We start from the raw sequence: 19,316 nt of genomic DNA on the forward strand, positions 1-19,316 counted from the left end.
AGTCATTCTGGGCTGGTGGTGTTCATTTTAAAAGGACATGAAGGTTTTCAAGCCAGAAGTGATCAGAGCACCTGTTATGTAACCCTCCTAATGCTCCTAAATTAATATCTGTGTTCTGAAGTTCTTGGCTTATTCCAGACAATAGAAATAGGGGTGGGGGAGGTGAGAAAAAACAAAAGGAAGGGACTGAGAAAGAGAACAGATTTACAACCCCCAATATTAACCAAAGGCACATTTTTCTGAACCCTTATATTTAATAACCCACAAAAAATCTATACTGTGATAGAAAGAAATATATTAGGTTAAAGAGGTTATGAAATCCTGTCCAATTCCTGACCAGAATTGATCGCTTCAAGTGTCCTGGTTAACTTCTAATTAGCTCCAAGTGAAGGTTGTCATGACAACCTTCTGGTAAATTTCATCAATGGGATTTCTTTGATATAACCCAGAATCTAGCTGCTTTATTCTCTTAACTGCTGGTTACTATACCGGGAAAAAGAAAACTTTTTGTATTCCTTCCATTTCTCTACTTTCAAATGTTATGAACTAATTAGTTTGACAATGCACCTAAACAAGTATTAGTTTTTCTCCCATTTGAAGACATTCTGTCTTCACACATTAATTGGATAATAAAAATGCTCAAATAATAGAGTGAGAAATTAAAAGCAATGTAATGAAGTTACAGAGCATTGTTTCTTGGGACTTAGTTACAGCTGAATGATTTCTCTAGATTGGCTCTGTTTTCATCCACCATCGAATTCTTATAATTGGTACGCTTCAGAGAGCTTTGAAGGAAGCACTACTTATGTGTGCAAAAGGTGGGTCTTATCTGGGATTCTCCATAGAGAAAATCGAGGACAGAAGAGCCACAAACTTCAAGTTTAGCTACATAGTTCTGCTCTGATGAAGGAAAAAATAAGTGTTGATGTACAACGACATCCATCCTGCAATAGCAATGGAATTGTCCATTAATTAATAACTTACTTCCATNGCCAATATCCATCCTGAAAGAAGCAACAATTTGCTTTTGTGGTAGCATGTACTGGCAGTCAGAAATACTAACATGAGAAAAGTCCATTCATTTTTACATTATAACTGATCAATGCTGGTTAAATCCTTAAAAATAAAAAAAGTAAACTATTGAACTCACAGCCCCAAACTATGTTATGTCCAAGTTTTAATAAATGCATAAACAGAAAAGATCAAATTTTAGAGTTCCAAAGCTATAGCTAATTTACTTCCATTTAACAAACAGATTTAAAGCATTGTATTATGTACTGTGGAACACAAAGATAAAGAAATGGGCCCTATTCCCCCTAAAGTTTATAATAATTGAGAAAAATATTGGGCCGTCAGAAAAGCCATGACATTGTTTTTTCTACGTTTTTTTATGCAAAAATGAGTCATGACTTTTCTGACGACCCAATAGATGCCATCACATCTAAATAAAGTACCAAGGAGAATGTGGTCAGATCAGAATCTCATCGCTGTGACATGCTATAGGAGCCTAGAGGTGGGCGAGAGTAAGTGTAAGGACGATGAACGTCTTGTCCCGGAGAAAGGGTCCTGTGACGTGAGCATTGACAGAATAGTAGGATTCCAGGTAGCAGAGAAGGGGGACAAGGACCCGGTAAGCAACAAAACAGTGGGCACTCAAGACACACAGGGATCTGGTATGCTGTGTACTGCGGGCTTGTACAGGAGGCATGGCAATGGGGGTGGTGGGAAACAAAGCTGGAGAGGCAAACTTAGGACAGGACAGGGGAAGGCAAGGAATTTGGATTTTGTTGTGTAGGAAACAGTCACTGGGCTGAGGGAATAATGATCAGATTGCTTTAAAGAGATAATTTGGGGTATGGTTTAAAGGTGAACTGGACTGTTCTCACCAAGAAAAGGTGATACTTAAGTGTGAGCTTAAAACTTAAAGGTGAGCTTAAATGTTCTCACCAAAAAGAAAAANTATTATTTTGGGTTAAAAAGAAAATGTACAGTAATATCATGTACGTCATTAGGGGAATAAAGATATTAATTAATTTTAGACTATGATAAGTATGTATGTTGTCCTGCAGGTGGGCACTAAAAGCACAGGAAAACTGTTTAATTTCAAAACTCATAGATGAATAAATAAATGATAAAAATAATCAATCCAAAAGAAGGAAAGAAAGAAAAAAAAACAGAAAAGCTGAAACACATAAAAATACAAAATAACATGGTAAGATACAAAACAAAATATATTAGTATTTACTTTAAATATAAATGTATTAAATTCTACCATCAAAATACAATATTGTCAGATTGTCTTTTAAAATATCCAATGCATACCTTTTATTAAAAAAATTCACAAGTATACAAAAGAGTTGAAAGAGAAAGGCTGGAAAAAGATAACTGAAAATAACCACAAGAAAGTCATTTTCCTCTAGTAATATCAAACAAACAGACTTGATGAGGAAAAAAGGCATTACTACAAAAAGGCTATGAGTCACTTCACAATGAGAAAATTCTCAGTTCATTACAAAGATACAACAGTTATCAATCTGATTGCACCTAGGAATATAGCCTCAAATTATGTAAAGCAAAATTTGACTGAACTACAAGGAAAAACTAAACAATAATAGTTACTGAGAGATTTAAACATACTTCTTTTAGTAATTGATTAAAAAAATAAAAAGTCAAACAAAAACAGAAAAATCAGCAAGAATACAGAAGATGTGAACAAGACTAACCAAACTGACCTATTATGCATATATGAACACAGCCTCAACAACAGGAGTGCACATTCCTTTTCTTTTCTTTTTTTAGCTGAGCCATCCTGCCACCTGTCGGCAGCTCAGCGGCAGCTCAGCTCGGGCCAGGCATCGAACCACTGTTGCTCAGAGCTCGCACTCTTGAGCGAGCTCTTAACCAACTGAGCCACTCGGCCAGCCCTGGAGTGCACATTCTTTTTAATAGCAATGGAATATTTACACAATAAACATTTTCCTGGAGAAAAAAAGCAAGTTTCAACAAATATCAATTATACAGAGCATTGTTTATTACCACAGAACAACATAATCTAGGAATAAATATAAAAGATAACTGGAAAAGCTCTATATAATTTGAAATTTAAGAAACACATATTGAAATGTCCCATGAGTCAAAGAAGAAATCATAATAGAAATTTAAAAATTACTTTAAATGCATGATGATGACAATACTATAATAAAAACTGGTGGGATGAAGCAAAAGCAATGTTTAGAGAGAGATTTATAGACTTAAAATGCATACATTAGGAAAGAAAGGACTACATATTGAGCTAAACATCTATCTCAAGTAATCAGTAGTTAGGGGGGAAAAATAGAAGAAGGATATATTGATTAATGAAATAAAACTAACTAATAAGAAACCTTTGGTGACAATGATCAAGAAAAAATATACAAATAACCAATATAAAGAATTAAAGGAAGCACTTCACTACAAATATATCAAATTAAAAATGAGAGAAATTTTAAATAAATGGAAAGATTCCTAGAAAAAGCAACTTAAAACTGACTTAAGAAGAAATAGAAAACCCCAGTGTTTTATAAACAGGTGTGATAGTCAAAATATTTAAAACTTGGTTTGACATGATTACTAACCATTAGAAGAGATATTGACCCAATCAGAACTGATATCAACTCTGATAACCAGTACATTAGTACTAATGTTTAAAGACTGCCTCTAACTATTGAGAATTTTATCACTAGCCTTGTATTTTCTCACACAAAAAAACTAGGACCAGATAGCTTTACTGATGAGTTCTTACCAAATATTCAAAGAAAAAAGGTTACTACAAACTTCACCAAAGAATAGGAAAACATGATTATATTTATCAACTCATTTTATGAGTCTAAAAAAAGCTTGAAACAAACAAACAAAAAATCTGACAAAAATAGTATGAAAAGAAAAATTTATAGCCAATGTTACTCTTGAAAATAGTGGCAAAAATCGAATACAAAACGTTAGTAAACTGAATCCAGTAAAATTAATACATCATGACCAATTTGAGGTCATCTGAGGAAGGCAAGGTTGATTTGACATTTTAAAAAATCAATTAACATATTAAAAGGAAAATCATAAAACTTTTTTTTTTAAGATTTTATTGGGGAATTGGGGGAGGGGAACAGTGTTGGGGAATTGGGGAAGGGGACCAGCTAAGTTGTTGTTCTTGTTGTTCTTCAGTCTTCATTGTGGAGGGTGCCAGTTGCATCTGGCTTCCTGTCGGCAGCTCGTGGCCTCTAAGCTCAAGGTGCTGAGTTCAGTCTTAACTGCGGGTGGGCGTAGCCCACCATCCAACAGGCAATGTTGTTGTTACACCAGCTGAGCCATCCTGCCACCTGTTGGCAGCTCAGCGACAGCTCAGCTCAGGCACAGCATCGCTGGCCCATGTGGGAATCGAACTGGCGGCCCTGTTGCTCAGAGCTCGCGCACTCTTAGCCAACTCTTAATCAACTGAGCCACTTGGCCAGCCCTCATAAAACTTTTTTGATACAGTAAAAGGTTCATGGTAAAAATTGTTAACAAAGTGGCAGTAGAAAAAAACTTCCTTAATGTGATAAAGAACAACTACCAAAAAAAGAAAACAAAACAACAAAAAATCCTCAAATATCATATATAATGGTGACACATTGAAAAGTTTCCCTTAAGAATCAAGTAAAAGGAAAATGCCTTCAACTTAAACCAGACTTCTCAGGATTTCATTCTTATTTTCAGATTCATTCTATTAGACAATATAGATTCTATATTGCTGTATATTTTTGTCTGTATACTAAGAAGATGTTCTCTACTCTTCAATTTATAATAGCCTAGTTAAACTTTATGTATAAATGTAAGGTTTAGCTTTGTAATTATATTACATACCATAGGTTCTGTTTCCTTTGGAGGTCTTTCCAGGGGAGGGATGTACCACTGAAAGCAGAGTTCTTTGTTTAAAGCTTGTGCTGCCCTATCTGAAGATATCAGCTCTACAGAAGGTGGGCTGGCAGAGGACTTTAATGATAACATGGAGTGTAGAGAACTGTCATGAAATAACTAGGGAGCAAACAAAACATCATCTTAATTGCTGGTAATGAATTCATTCAATATTTAACACATTCTTTCGATATGCATTCAATATGGGCTACATTGGATAACTCTGGAAATTGTTTCAGCTTGTTTTATGAATGTAGATCTTAAAACTGTCCCTTCTTACCACAGAGAAGATTCTCCTACAGAAAAATATGCTTCAAAACCCAGTAGACTCAACAAATGTTTTCCACTTTGGTGAGTCTTCCAGATTAAAGACATAAAGGGAAAAATGTTCATGCTGTCATTTCAGTTTCAAGGTCACCACGGATTCTAAGAACATCTACTTTTTTCTGATTTATTCACTGGTAAATCTACTGAGGATGTGGTTACACTGTATTATTTATTTTCCAATAGCATTTTTTTTCAGTTCCAGATACAAAATAAGACATGGTTTTTGCTCTAAAAGATTAAAATCCATTGTTATTATATCATTCCCTTTTTAAATGAATGTGACTGATTTGTAAGTTCAGTCTTGGTGAATCTGTGCCCAGATTCTCTGATGGAGCTTTGTCCCTGAATCAGGAGTTTTCAAGAATCATAAATGTGTAGCGATTTCATAAATTATTTACTTAGTTTTTTAAGGTAGGTAAGAAGGCAAAGCATGATTGATAGCAATAAAATAAACCTAGCCAAAGAAATAATAATAGTGATAATAACATCTCAAGTCTAAAAAGGATCTTATTCAAGAAAGTGCAAACTATATTCAAAATTAACTTCTTGAACAAAATGATAGTTGCCAGATGGGAGGGGGGGTTGGGGAGCTGGGTGAAAAAGGTGAAGGGATTAAGAAGTACAAATTGGTAGTTACAAAATAGTCATGGGGATGTAAAGTACAGCATAAGGAATATAGTCAATTAAACAACTGTGTGCAGTGCCAGGTGGATACCAGACTAAATGGGGGGATCTTTGTAAATTACATAAATGTCTAACCACTATGCTGTACACCTCAAACTAATATAATATTGAATGTCAACTGTAATTGAAAATAAAAAAAGAATCATGAGCATTATATTGAGACANTTTTTTACTGAGATTTATGGCAGCAACTACATCTTTTATCATGATCAAGTACATATACACTTATTGTCAAAGGGGGAAAAAGTCCACAAACTAAGAAATGGGAAAACTGTGTGTTCTACATCCTTGCTTGTGGCTTAAGAAAATCACTCAAGCAACATGTATAAATCAGAATTTGTTAGTTGGTGCTCTGCTTCTAATCTCTGACACCAGTTCATGCTTCCATATTAATTGTCAGACACGACCCTGATGGGTAAAGCCTTGTTATTCTAATTATCAGTCACAGATGTAGTCTTAGCATTAACTTCTCAGTTCATCCTGACCGAAACTGATATGGATGTGATATTTCTATAACCTTGTGAAATGAACTTCATGTTTTATAATTTTTCCTTATTTTTTTTTAAAAACTAGCTGCTTAGGTAAACATTCTGTTTCCCAACTATGTAATCTTTCCCTTTTCATACACTTTCTGAGTGATATACTCTTTTATCACTTTGTTGGTTCTCTTGCCAGCAAGTAAATAAATTCTGACATGCTGATGAACAATGTCAGACATTTTCTTTTTTCACATATCTATCATGAAATAAAAGTTTCAGAAAACATTTTCACTTGCTGTATTTGATTCAATCAAATATGTTTACTTCCTCTTGCATTTTAGACACTCCATCTAGGATCACTTCTTGTATTTAATTTCTTTACAGAAATACTGCTCATCGCCCACTGTATTGACTCCACGACTTGTGAGTATTATTGGAACCACATTTTGAAAACGACTGCACAAAGTTCCTCAAAATAGATTTAATATTTCAAAACGTATGTGGAATGTCTGGCAAGGGTCTGACTTGAGGGTGGGAAGGAAAGTACTTTCAAAATGTAAGAAATATCTTTAAATGTTTCTGGAGAGTGATATGTTCAAGTTTCTCTTTTCGTGTGAGTAGGAAGAGATATGTGATTCCCCAAGAGTTAGCAGGATTGCCAGCCTAAGGAGGCATGAGGAGGAGGCCAATGGGAGGAGGAGGGCAAAGAGAGGTAGTAAGCCCAGGAGGGTTCACTATCTAACAGGGTTTTAGGAGTCAAGGAACAGCAGAAGCTACCAGAGGCACAGCTCGAGGGGACAGCACTCAAGAGCCAGGATGTGCAGGACTAGGCCAGTGCAGGAGACAAAAAGCAAATGAAAATGCTAAACAGGGCAAAACTCGACAGCAAACTTTTTATGGGAAAAAGCCTGGGGCTCTTCTTAGAGAGAGAAGCAATCAAAGAAAATCTATAGCAGAAGGTTCCTCTGTAAAAGGTGATAGCGACCAACTGTTCCATTTTTAAAAGCTTGACTCCTCTTCAAGACTCTCCTAGAATCTGAATCACTGTTCAATCTCCAAGAGTTTAGGGACTGATATTGAACTGCTCCCAAATACTTGCCTGTGTCTCCTCCTGCCCCCAATTTTAGCTGTTGCAAATGTCTATCCATGTATATGGACATAGGTATGGATAAAGATATAGAGTTAGATAAAGAACATTAAAATGAGGAGTTATATATGTGATACAAAATTGTAAGCATCATTTAGAGACAAAATAAGTTTTTTTTCCTCCAATTTGCTGTGCACTTTAATTTTTCTGCTTAGGCACAGTTTACTCTCTTTTCTGCACAATGTAGGCAGCTAAAGAATCTATATGGAGATACTGTTGCTAAACTTTAAAAGATGCTTTTAAATAATGTTTATCAAGTGTATTACATGTATATTTGTAGTTATTGAACTTTAAAACAGCATAATAATTTAAAAATAATTTCAGATAATAAATGACAACTACTATTTATTGAATTTAGGTGTTTACACAGTTATCTCAAATTACAGGTGAGGGTAACCATGATATAGAAAAGTTAACTAATATACTCAAGATCACAAATTATTAAATCACAGGGCTGGGATTTAAACCCAGGCAGTTTGACTCTAGATTCTATGTTGTAAACCACTACACTTGTGTAAGCAAAATAAAAAAAAGAAAACCATTCCCAGCAAAATTGTGCAAATATAAAGAGAAAAATCTCAATAGCAACTAATGAAAGAAACCAGAATACTTTTAAAGCAAGAACAGTTTGACTTTCAACAGTAATAGTGGAAATGAGTAAATGTTGTTTTCAATGTNGCCAAGTCTCTGTTCCCTGAGCACTTACTAGGTGCCTAGCAGGGCAGAGAGCTGCCACTGACAGACAGGAGAGCTGGTAAGAAGTTCGTAATGAGACTTGACATTTGCCCAGCCCTTCAGCCTTTCAAACATGTGCATACATTGTCTGGCTCGATCCTCACAATAACCCTGAAAGGAGGCAGAATAGGTATTATTTCCATGTCGCAACCAAAGAAATGGAGGCTGAAGTCATAAGAGCAATGAACAATGGAGTTAAAACTAAATTAACTAAGCAATAAAAAAAAAAATAAAAAAATAAACAAGGCGTTTGGTAAAGTGAAACAGGAAGAGAGAGAAACCAGGCATGAGCAAAAGTTGGAGCTATGCCCTGTTTGCTGGAGGAAAGCAACCTAGCTGAAGCAGAGACTTTTGACTAGGGAACAATACAAAATAGTATTGGCTAAGAGAAAAGAGGAAGACAAGGAATATGGTGAAGTCTGGGCCTAATTGTGCACCTCAACTCAGAGCCACATTAATTTTTAAACACACACAAAATTTTAGACAAAATATAGTACAGACAATATCTTCTACTCTCTATAAACTTCATAAAGTGCCAGGAACTGTTCCTCTAACAACTGTAAGTACTACTGTTATTATTTTCCCATTTTACTGAAGCGATCGATACACAGTAACCTGATCAAGACTGTGAAGGTAGTGAGGGGCACACCTGGCATTTGAGCCAAAGCAGGCTGGACTCAGAATGTGTGCTCTTAACCACTGCAGTGTCATGCTGCCCTCAGGAAAAGGGAGATTTTTTTTTTCTAAAAATATCTTCTAAGTGTTACCTTGTATATTACTGAAACAGCTTGTTTTTATGAAAATATCAACAGTGAGGGTTGGAGTAGTAGATAATCCATCTTTACTTGCCTGTTCAGTGGAACCCAGAAACAGCCAACACATGCATTGCTGTAGGTGATATTTTTAACATCAGAAACCTTCAGGGGCTTCGTGTTATATGCATACAACAATAAAACCTATAAGAAAATGAAAGGGCATGTAAAATGTGACATCAAAATTACANATCTAAGGTCTCTGAAGGTTTGATGACCAAGGGAATGTGTCAGTGGCCAGAATGAAATGCCTGGTGTTTCTATAAGGCTTTGTTCCTCCCATTATTTCTGAGCCTATTCAAGATATAAGATCGCTAATGCAAGTCTTCAAAATAAAATAAAAAGAGAAATAAAGACATTGACCTTTCAAGTTATCTACTGATAAAAGAAAAAATATGTTTTGACTGAAAGGTAATATTAAGCGTGAAAACCTTTCAAAAATGTCTAGAGACTATCATAAAAGAGTGTGATAACCCAGAATCCTCACTTATTAGTACTATGATACCAAAACCATGACCAAAATGCACAATAAGCAAGATTATTAGGGTTAAATAATTATTTTAAAGTGCTTAATTAAGATTAATTCTATGTCAGGCAGTTCACCAAAAAATCAGGTAATTATTGATTCACAAAAATAAATTCTCATATATATTTTTTCAGATCTGAGTGTCTTTCAAGAGTTTGACAACTATTTTAGCAAAGAATTCATGTTTAATAACTAGCTACGTGGAGAAAAATAACATAAGTATTTTTCTCTTCAATATATACAGTGTTTATTAGCATGATGGTCTAATAAGGGTAAATAGTAACAAATGTCAATATCAAAATAGGCATTTCATTTTCTATTATCTTTAAAATAACATGGTATCTAGTTGCTGATGAGATTAATTAAGTATGCTAATTGATGGGATATACACTGAGTACTTTTGATATGTTGGATTAATTCCTTGAAAGGAATGAAACAGCAGACCTTCCAGGAGAACTCCTGTTCCCCACAGTCCCACAGACAACAAATCAGTTTGTACCAGTCAAATATTTCACCTTACACAGGCTGTCACAGGCACACTGTCTAAACGTGAATAACTCAGCATTAGGCACAATTTTAATCATATCCTCTCTATTCTTGGAATTTTTAATGTAATTTGCCCAGCATCTTTGTCCATCACAAAGCTTCCAGAGACCTGACAACATGCAGGCTCACAAAACTGATGAGCACGACCCACAGAAATGATTGTTCTGGAAAGGCACCGACTTCTTTGTGGGAGAAAAGCACGTTTAAGTATCAAATTATGGAAAGAGTTTGATTGAAATAGCCTCCTGAGTGATTAAAGGCTCAAAAATGTTATTATAAAAATCAGCCAAGCTTGGAGTTTATTAAAAAAAAAAAATCCAAAAGGCTTTATGCTTGTTAGCTGTCTACCCCAGTGAAACGAACACATGATCGGGTGGCTTGCACCTGTCAGGCAAGCAACAGTGATCTCCAGAGCCGATTATCCTGGGATAGTGTAACACTAATTACATATTTTTTTAAAAAAAGAGCAAACAGAGTGTAACAACTCTTTGATAACATTGCTGCCATAAGAAATGTCACATGTATTTACAGTGTATTCAAGGTTGTGTATTTGGAGCCTCATCCTGAGAACTGGATTGCCCTTAATGCTAAAACACTCAACAGGACTCCTTTCAGAACAATTTTTAAGAAATCACACATAAGGTTTCTTATAAAATATTCACACAGATATATCCATTAAAACTATAATTCCCAATGTTCCCATTCTCTGCCCTGTACTCCACAACACCTAGGGCATCTGGGACACATGGCAGTAATCCTCAAAGGCAGTCTCAGTGTCCAGGAGGAGGAATCAGAATTTGGCCTTAGATGGAAATGATTTCATCCCACTATCTGATGTTTCCTTCCCCAGGGAGGGCCAGACATTAACATTACACTCCTGGCCTTTCCACCTCCTCCCCTTCCTCTCCCTGGGAGAGAGGTACTTGATTGGTGAATTTGGGGAAAAGAGTTTTGGATATGCACAGTTCTGCTCTTACATCCTAGGAGCAAATTATTTGTAGGGAGTGAGTATTCTATACTCCTTCATGTGACAAATTTTAAAGAGGACTGTGACGCACAGATTTTTAGGAGACCTGTAATGACCAAAAAAACAAAATAGAAAAAACACATGGCTGTATTGGTAAATCTGTCTACTTTGCTATTTACTGATAGGAAGGCCCTTTACCAGTCAATATAAACCATACACTAAAATATTAACTTTATGACCCATAAAAGTGAGTATTTTTAAATCCCAATCTGTCTTACTCTTTTAATTCTCAAATGATTTACAATTTGGGCAGAAAATGGTAGTGTTCAGTATTGAGCATCCCAGTACCCCAGTATCTGAAATTAATTTGAAAAATCCTCCTGTGTGGATTCTAATACACTGCCCTGGGGGCAACTCCATAACCCCAACGCACAATCACTTCTTTAACTGAATTCTTAAATATTCCTTAGTGGGTCTTTCTACTTCTTTTTAAAATCACAATTTATTAACAGTCACTTTGCTCTCTTGTTCAAAACAGTGATTTAAAAAAAAATTATTATCTACTCAAAACATAAGGTTACTATTTTCTAGTAGGATAAGATGAGCAAAGTTTCTCAATTTGGAACAAGGTACATTTTGGGGTCACTTGTCTGAGACCGCTGAAGATAGAAACATGGACCTGATATAGGCAATCTGTAGTTATAAAAATTAAAGCATTATATGGTGCAGTGAGGTCCAGAGTCAAAATAATTGAAAATAAATGAGTGATTGTTTTTCCTGGGTTTGAAAGAATTCTATGCAAATGACTTGATTCATTCATTTCACAAACACATATTGAAGAGTTATAATATACTAAGTCCTCTAGAATCTCAAACTCTGCATCTACAGAGCAGAATACACCAGCCTTCCCCACCAAAGTTCTCATCCTTCTGCCTCCACTATCTCTGCTAATGGTGTTACCATGCTCCATGATCACAGACAGGTTCCAAATGGTGGAAGAGACTTTGACCATTTCGTCCACTTCACTTTCTGTCTCCAAAGGGTCACTAAGTCGTTTTGTTTTCAATTTTACTTAATATCTTTTACATCCATCCTTTCCTTCCCACTCCTATGATCATAAACTTCACTACTTCACCATCTTTCTTTTGGATAACTCCCTTTCACCTATCCTTTGCCAATCAGCCCTACCCACCACTGACAATATAATTAATATAGGTTAATCTTTGCATTCCATCTGCTACTAACCCTTCCATTTTGTCTTAGAAAACATCTCTTGAGTTTCTGTAATTTTCTTCTCTTCTAACTCTACCAGTGCTTCTCCACTACCAATCAAAACTGTGTATAATGACTAGGCCTTTTCCATCCCCTCTTTCTCCACTAACTAAGAGTGTCTGGCATATTGTTAATTTTCAACAAGTTTGTTGAATATACCATGTTTCAAATATACATACCTATTTTTAATAAAACCCTTTACTTTTTTGCAATATCCAGTTCATATATTCTGGTAGTTTATTGGAAAATTACTATTACTCAAGATCCTAGTATATTTTTTTAAATGATAAAATTTCATTTATATTCCTCTTTTTCTCTTCAGCAGGTAACTTAAAAGAAGTTTCCACATTACATATTTTGAGAAAGTCCATCTAATTTAATAACACTTTTCAAACAACAACAAACCTTCAAACTTTTAACTTATTTAAACATTTTACCCTGTTTATTTACACTCACAATTGTAAAAAATACAATGAATGATTTTTATTACATATTTAAAACAAAGAAATTCAGCACAGATTTAGAAACTTTCAGTCCAGTTTTATTCTACAGTTATTATATTGAAATTTGTATAACTTCTTGGCAAAATGACTGCCTGAGAGATGTTAAGTTCAGGAATACAGAAAGTTCTGAGACAGTCTGAAGATGTATGAGAACAGCAAAACAAAACACTTGAAATGTGAGTTTTCCTAGAAATCCAGGATGTCTGGCTGACTTCTCTACATGACAAAACAAAAATGAGCCTCCCCAGGAACTCTGAGGGCATTAGAAATCTTCATGCCAGTTTTGAGGCTAGTGTGCTCCCTTCAGAAATATGAGGATGATATTAAGAAGTTTTACAAAAATACATAATATTTCTAAACATTACCTTGGCTGACGAGTCATGCAAGACTTTTTCTGAAAAAGGTGGATTTTCTAATCCTTGCAATAGTTCTCTTGGAAATTCATCAATACAGGAGGAACAATACAGCTGTAAGAATCTTTTAAGGAAAACATGCATTTCTTTTTGGCGCAAAATCAATCCAGAGTTAAAAAGGGACGTGAGAAGTGTATCATCTGGCAAAGAAATTCCAGAACCTGGCTTTGGAGATGCTTCAGGAAGAAAAATACCTTAATTTAGAGTCATGCTAGACAACAGAACGTTCTCAATATTATTCGCTTTTGCCCACTAACCACTAACCTGTATATCCCCATCTCCGGTAGTGGCTGCCAATGACTTTCCAACATTTTAAGCGCTTGTATACACTAACAGAATTGCTTCTTGCCCCAGAAAGGAAAGAAAATCTCAGAAGCATGTGAGGATATTAATTCAGGTTCCAAGCCTTCACAATGCAAAGTGTTCTATCTAGCTGTCTTGCTTGAGGCTCTCCCCGCAAAAGATCTTAAAGCAAGAATTTAGGTGCAGGTAATTTATTTGAAAAGTGGTCCAAGGAACCCAAGTGAGAGAACAGGCAAAGTGTGACAGAGAAGAGAAAAGAGCCACTGAGAGGGAGTTAATGAACGGGCCACAGCTATGAAGAATGAGGGGCCCAGGGCTGTGGGGGATCTTCTGAAGAAGGGACATGTAGAATTGTCCCACCAAGGGACTGGAAAGCTGGAATATTAATCTACCTCATTCGTGGAAGGTTACTCCTGGGTGTGTGGAATTCTGGCACTCAGGCTGTCCTTCCTTTGGGCTGGGCAAGCCTCAGTAACTTCCGAGGAAGCCCAGGCAGAAAAGCAGTGAAATGTGGGCCCTTGATAGGGGAAGTGCCAGCAGCTGAATTCAGAGGTGAGCTGAGTTTGTATGGAGCGGGGCATCGCCAGGGTCTGCTGCACTGGCTCACTTCCACTTCCTTTGCCACTAAACTTCCATTGTCCGTGTACCATTCATGAGGCACCTTGACCCTTGACCCCCGACCGCTCTCTGAGTGCTCGGGGCTGTCTCACTGCTAACTCCTGATAACTGTGCTCAGCCACCCTGTGGCTCAGCCTATCAGCCCTGCTGGCTTCTCCATCACTCCTGGCATGGGTCAAACGGTCTTTTCCGACTGCAGCACTGGTGAGCAACCCCGGATCACCCATTTCATGAGCACGGATTGAACACAATAACATACGTCCCAAAACCGCAAAGGGGCGGGTGTCAAGCAGATGATACCATTCTTTCTGAATGTTCTTTAGATGATAAAACAAAAAAACTTAACAGAACAAAACAACTCCATGGAGTTGAACACCCTATCTGAAGTCATGCATTTCGTCTCTTTCACATACTGGATACTAAAAAATTCTCTCCTTAAAGCCCAAATTTCATCTTGCTCATTTTATAAGCTTGTCATATTGTGATCACTCTGGTTCTTAATTGTTTTAAACCATGAGTCAACTTGGCAGTCATGGGAAGCCTCTGGATGCCTCCCTATAATAATGGTTTAAATACATGAAATAAAACATATAGAATGCCAAAGGAAATCAATTACATTGAAATACTATTTATGCAAAGGTCCGAGTGTCTCAATTTAAGAACCCTTGAAATTTTCATCTGATGAGAATTCACCCAGAAAGGTATCAAAAGTATTTTATAATTCTAAATCAGAAACATGACTTAAATAGAAACTGGAAAGGAATATGTTATTTTTTTAACCCATCAAAAACCTACCTAGAAGCTTGCTCATATTATTAATTCTCTGCAGGTGAATATAGTAGCGCAACAGAAGAGTCCATGTAATATCCACCTTAGTCTGAGTCTTTTTTCTAGCATCTGTATTGTCAGATACATCATCACTTTGATTAAAAAATGTATAGCCAGTCTGGAAAACAACTTGGTAGTTATCTGAAAGTAAAAAAAAACAAAAAAAAATGTTTTTAATACAAATATTATTCTTTTCTTAAAAAATAACAATATGTGAAAAAAGCCCAATTCATAAAGAAAAGGCTGACACCAGGGATTACATTTGATTAATCTTTTCGTATCACAAAAGACAAATGCTAAGTTAAAAGACAAACCATAAACTTAAAAAAGATATTTAAAACACATATGAAATGTTTTTTCTCTAATACGAATAACAAATCAGTAAGAAAAAGTCAAACAGTCCAATAAAAAAGTGGGCAAAGAATTCCAACAGAAACTCATAGAAAAGGAAACCCAAATGGCCAACATTTTCAGCATCACTAAAAATCAGAGAAATGCAAATTAAAATCAAATACCATTTCACTTCCCTTAGGAAATGATAGACACTGAAACCTAAAAACGAGAACTATTGGTAATAATGTGAAGAAACCAGAATTTTCATACACTACTTGTGAGAATAACCTCTTGGGGAAGCAATTTGGCAGGATCTAATAAAATTTAAAATGCAGATACTTATATATGTGTACCAGGAATTTCCCACAAGATATTCATGGCAGTGTTGTTTGTAAAATTAAAAAAAAAATAGAAACTTGGAAAAATAAGCCTATTCATTTGATGGCATTTAAAATAAATGTATTAGATCCATAGGCAGAAAGGATAGCGTAGTGTCTTGGTTCAAATTCCAGCTGTACCACTCATTAGTGTGAAAACTTGAACCTTTCTGTGCCTTAAGCTTCTGTAGGCTTCTGATTTTCTGAGTCTTAATTTCCTCAGTTTAAAAATGGGCATGATATGGATGGTTCTGGATTGATCTTGAAAACACACACTGAGTTAGCAAGCTGGTTCCAGAAGATAGAGTATAATACTGTTTGTATAAATTTGAAAGAACTCAATACACTACTTTGTATTATTTATGTATAGACACACAAATATAGAATTTTTGACAGGGTAGGGGTTGCCTCTAGGGAGAAAGGAAGGGAAGATAAGTAGGATATTCTATGGTTAATGACATGTGTATATTTTCTTGAATAATAATATGAATCCCCATGTACTCACCACCCAGTTTAGCAAACAGAATATTCCCAGTACTTGGAATATTTGGCAAAATTTACCAAAATTGCAAAAATATCTGCCCTTTGATCCAGAAATTTCCCTTATGAGAATTGACCCAATAGATATACTAGCCTATATACAAAATTATATATATATGTATATATATATATATATATATATATATCTCAGAGTTCTAAGTAGTAGTAAGAGTAGCAACAACCTAACTATCTATCAAAGGGAGACTAATTTAAATATGATGCAGTCTATAAAGGAATATTATGCAACAATAAAAAGAAGTTATGCATTGATTTGAAACAATTTCGAATAAATATATTTATATTAAGTTAAAGAAAAAAATGAGCAAGGCGCATAGTTGTGTATACAGTTATACTATTATTTGCATTTTTAAGGGAAAAAAATGTCAATGTATGAGTGTATGAGTATATACCTGATTGGTTCACTCAATATCCATCCTAATCTCCAAATTTGCTTTCCTATATTGAAGAAGTTAGAAAGATAAAAATCGTGTTTCCCATATTTCTTTGCGGCTAGGGCCCTGGATGGGATTTAGGTATCACAAAGTCAGTGCATTTGTGCAGGACTTGGAAGGTGGAACCCTGCTAAGGGGCGCGGGAGACAGGATTCAAGGCACCTCTTTTGCTGGTGTGCATTCTGGCAGAGGTGGTGTGATTTTTGAGGGTGCAGCTAGAGCGAAGACTTCCTATTTTGCAGGCAGATTCCTGATTCTACAACTTCCTTTACATTCTGGTCTAAATGTTTCTGTCCAGCCCCCTCTCCCCCACTAAATATATATGTCCAAATCCTCTGTTTTGGCAGCTAGGCCTTAAGACCCCTATCCTCTCCCAGAGGGTCCCCAAACCATTATCTTCTCTAAGCTAAAATCCAAGAAATCACTCCAAGTAAGCTTTTTGAGCTTGATTACACATGACATATATCAGGTTTTTATAAAACGCCTAGACATTCAAACATACCAAGCAAATAATCTGTGTAAGAAGACAAAAGATCCACAGTGGCAAATTCTGGAATGTTAGGTAACGCCCCTTGACTAACTTTATCAGTTCTAGCATTTTTCTTTCCGATAAGCAGGTTAATTGCCAGCACGGCTCCACTGACCTAAAAGTAATGCATAATTAGAATTCATAAATGTAATCTTTCTGATTCAGAGATTACCCATTAGGTAAATAATGTGAAAAACAAATTCATAAAATAACATTCACTACATACTGGAAGAAAAAATAAAGACAACCTCAAAAATAACATGTTATCCACAACATGTAGTATATATCATAGTCAAAGAAATTGTTACTGTTGACAATTTAATTAATGTATAAGTCACTTTATTTTTTTAATGTATAAATCACTTTAAATATGCTACCTCACCTAGCTATGACAGATATTTACCAAAAGTCAAATATGGGCACCTCTGTATATGCCAATATTTTCATTAAAGAAAAGTTAAAACAAACAAAGCTAGGTCTGGCTAATAGAGATTAAAAATACTACATATATAAAGAATATTTCTGATCTTCCCAAAGAAACATCATTGGCCCAAATCTAAAAGAATCTGTAATTTCCCTTTTTCTGGTACAAATACATTGTGCTGTATTAACAGCTGGTATGTGGAGAATACACATGTGACAATAAAAAGAAAGATTAAGTAAAGATCACACCAACCTGTGCAGCAGCTCTTATTGCGATCCAGGCCAAGGAATTGTACATTTCAAACCTATTTACTGTTGGCTCTTTGATAGAACTATGTCTTCTAGTAGGAGTCTAAAAAATATGGCAAATATTTTATGATAAAGATATATAAGGACATCATAAAGTTTAATGAGAAATTTTCTCATCTTTTGAAGATGACAATTTATTGGAATACTACGCAAACATTAAGAATAATGTATCCCAGGCAAGAAAAAGCTAAAGGAGTCCATCACCACCAAACAGGTATTATAAGAAATGTTAAAGGGACTTCTTTCTATAAGGAGAAGAAGGGGGGAAAAAGAACATAAATATGAATAATAAAATGGCAATAACTATGTACTTATCAATAATCACTTTAAATGTAAATGGATTAAAAATTCCAATAAAAAGACATAGGGTAGCTGAATGGATAAGAAAACAAGAGCCGTACATATGTTGTGTATAAGAGACCCACTTCTGATCGAAAGACAAATACAGACTGAAAGTAAAGGGATGGAAAAAGATATTTCATGCAAATGGAAATGAAAAAAAGGTGGAGTAGCAATAATTATATCAGACAAAATGGACTTTAAAACAAAGGCTATTATAAGAGACAAAGAGGGACATTTCATAATGATATAAGAAGATATAACCCTTGTAAACACTGATGCATGTAACATAAGAGCACTAAAATATATATAATAAATATTGATGGACAAAAAGGGAGAGATTTAACAGTAATACAGTCATAGCAGGGTATTTTAACATACCATTGATATCAATGGACAGATCTTCCAAACAGAAAATAAACAAGGAAACAGCAGCCTTAAATTACACATTAGACCAGATGGATTTAATTGATTTTTTTGGAGCATTTCATCCCAAAGAGGCAGAATATACATTCTTTTCATGTACACAGGGAACATTTTTCCAAGATAGACCACAGGCTAGGCCACAAAACAAGTCTCAATAAATATAAGAAGATTGAAATCATATAATGCATTTCCTCCAAACACAATGGTCTGAAACTAGAAATCAATTACAAAAAAAAAAGCTGAAAAACACACAAACACTTGAAGGCTAAATAGCGTGCTATTAAACAATGAATGGGTCAACAATGAGACCAAAGAAGAAATCAAAAGATACCTGAGACAAATGAAAATGACAACACAATGACCAAAAATCTATGGGACACAGGGAAAGCAGTCCTAAGAGGGAAATTCATAGTGAGAAACAAGAAAAATGTCAAACAGTCTAACTTTATACCTAAGGGAACTGGAAAAAGTACAGCAAACAAAGCCCAAAATAAGTAGAAGG

General features: G+C 35.4%; 1 protein-coding gene across 1 annotated transcript in view; it reads right to left on the reverse strand.

The window, feature by feature from the left end:
• Positions 1-19,316, reverse strand: part of CFAP54 (cilia and flagella associated protein 54) — a 294,961-nt gene that overhangs the window by 23,847 nt on the left and 251,798 nt on the right. The window contains 6 exon segments of the mRNA XM_019641676.1: positions 2,920-2,979; positions 4,876-5,046; positions 13,290-13,513; positions 15,054-15,227; positions 17,291-17,432; positions 17,994-18,092. Coding sequence (XP_019497221.1) covers positions 2,920-2,979; positions 4,876-5,046; positions 13,290-13,513; positions 15,054-15,227; positions 17,291-17,432; positions 17,994-18,092 — 870 coding nt within the window.

The sequence above is a fragment of the Hipposideros armiger genome, unplaced genomic scaffold, assembly GCF_001890085.2.
Source record: "Hipposideros armiger isolate ML-2016 unplaced genomic scaffold, ASM189008v1 scaffold_63, whole genome shotgun sequence".
Lineage (NCBI taxonomy): Eukaryota > Metazoa > Chordata > Mammalia > Chiroptera > Hipposideridae > Hipposideros > Hipposideros armiger.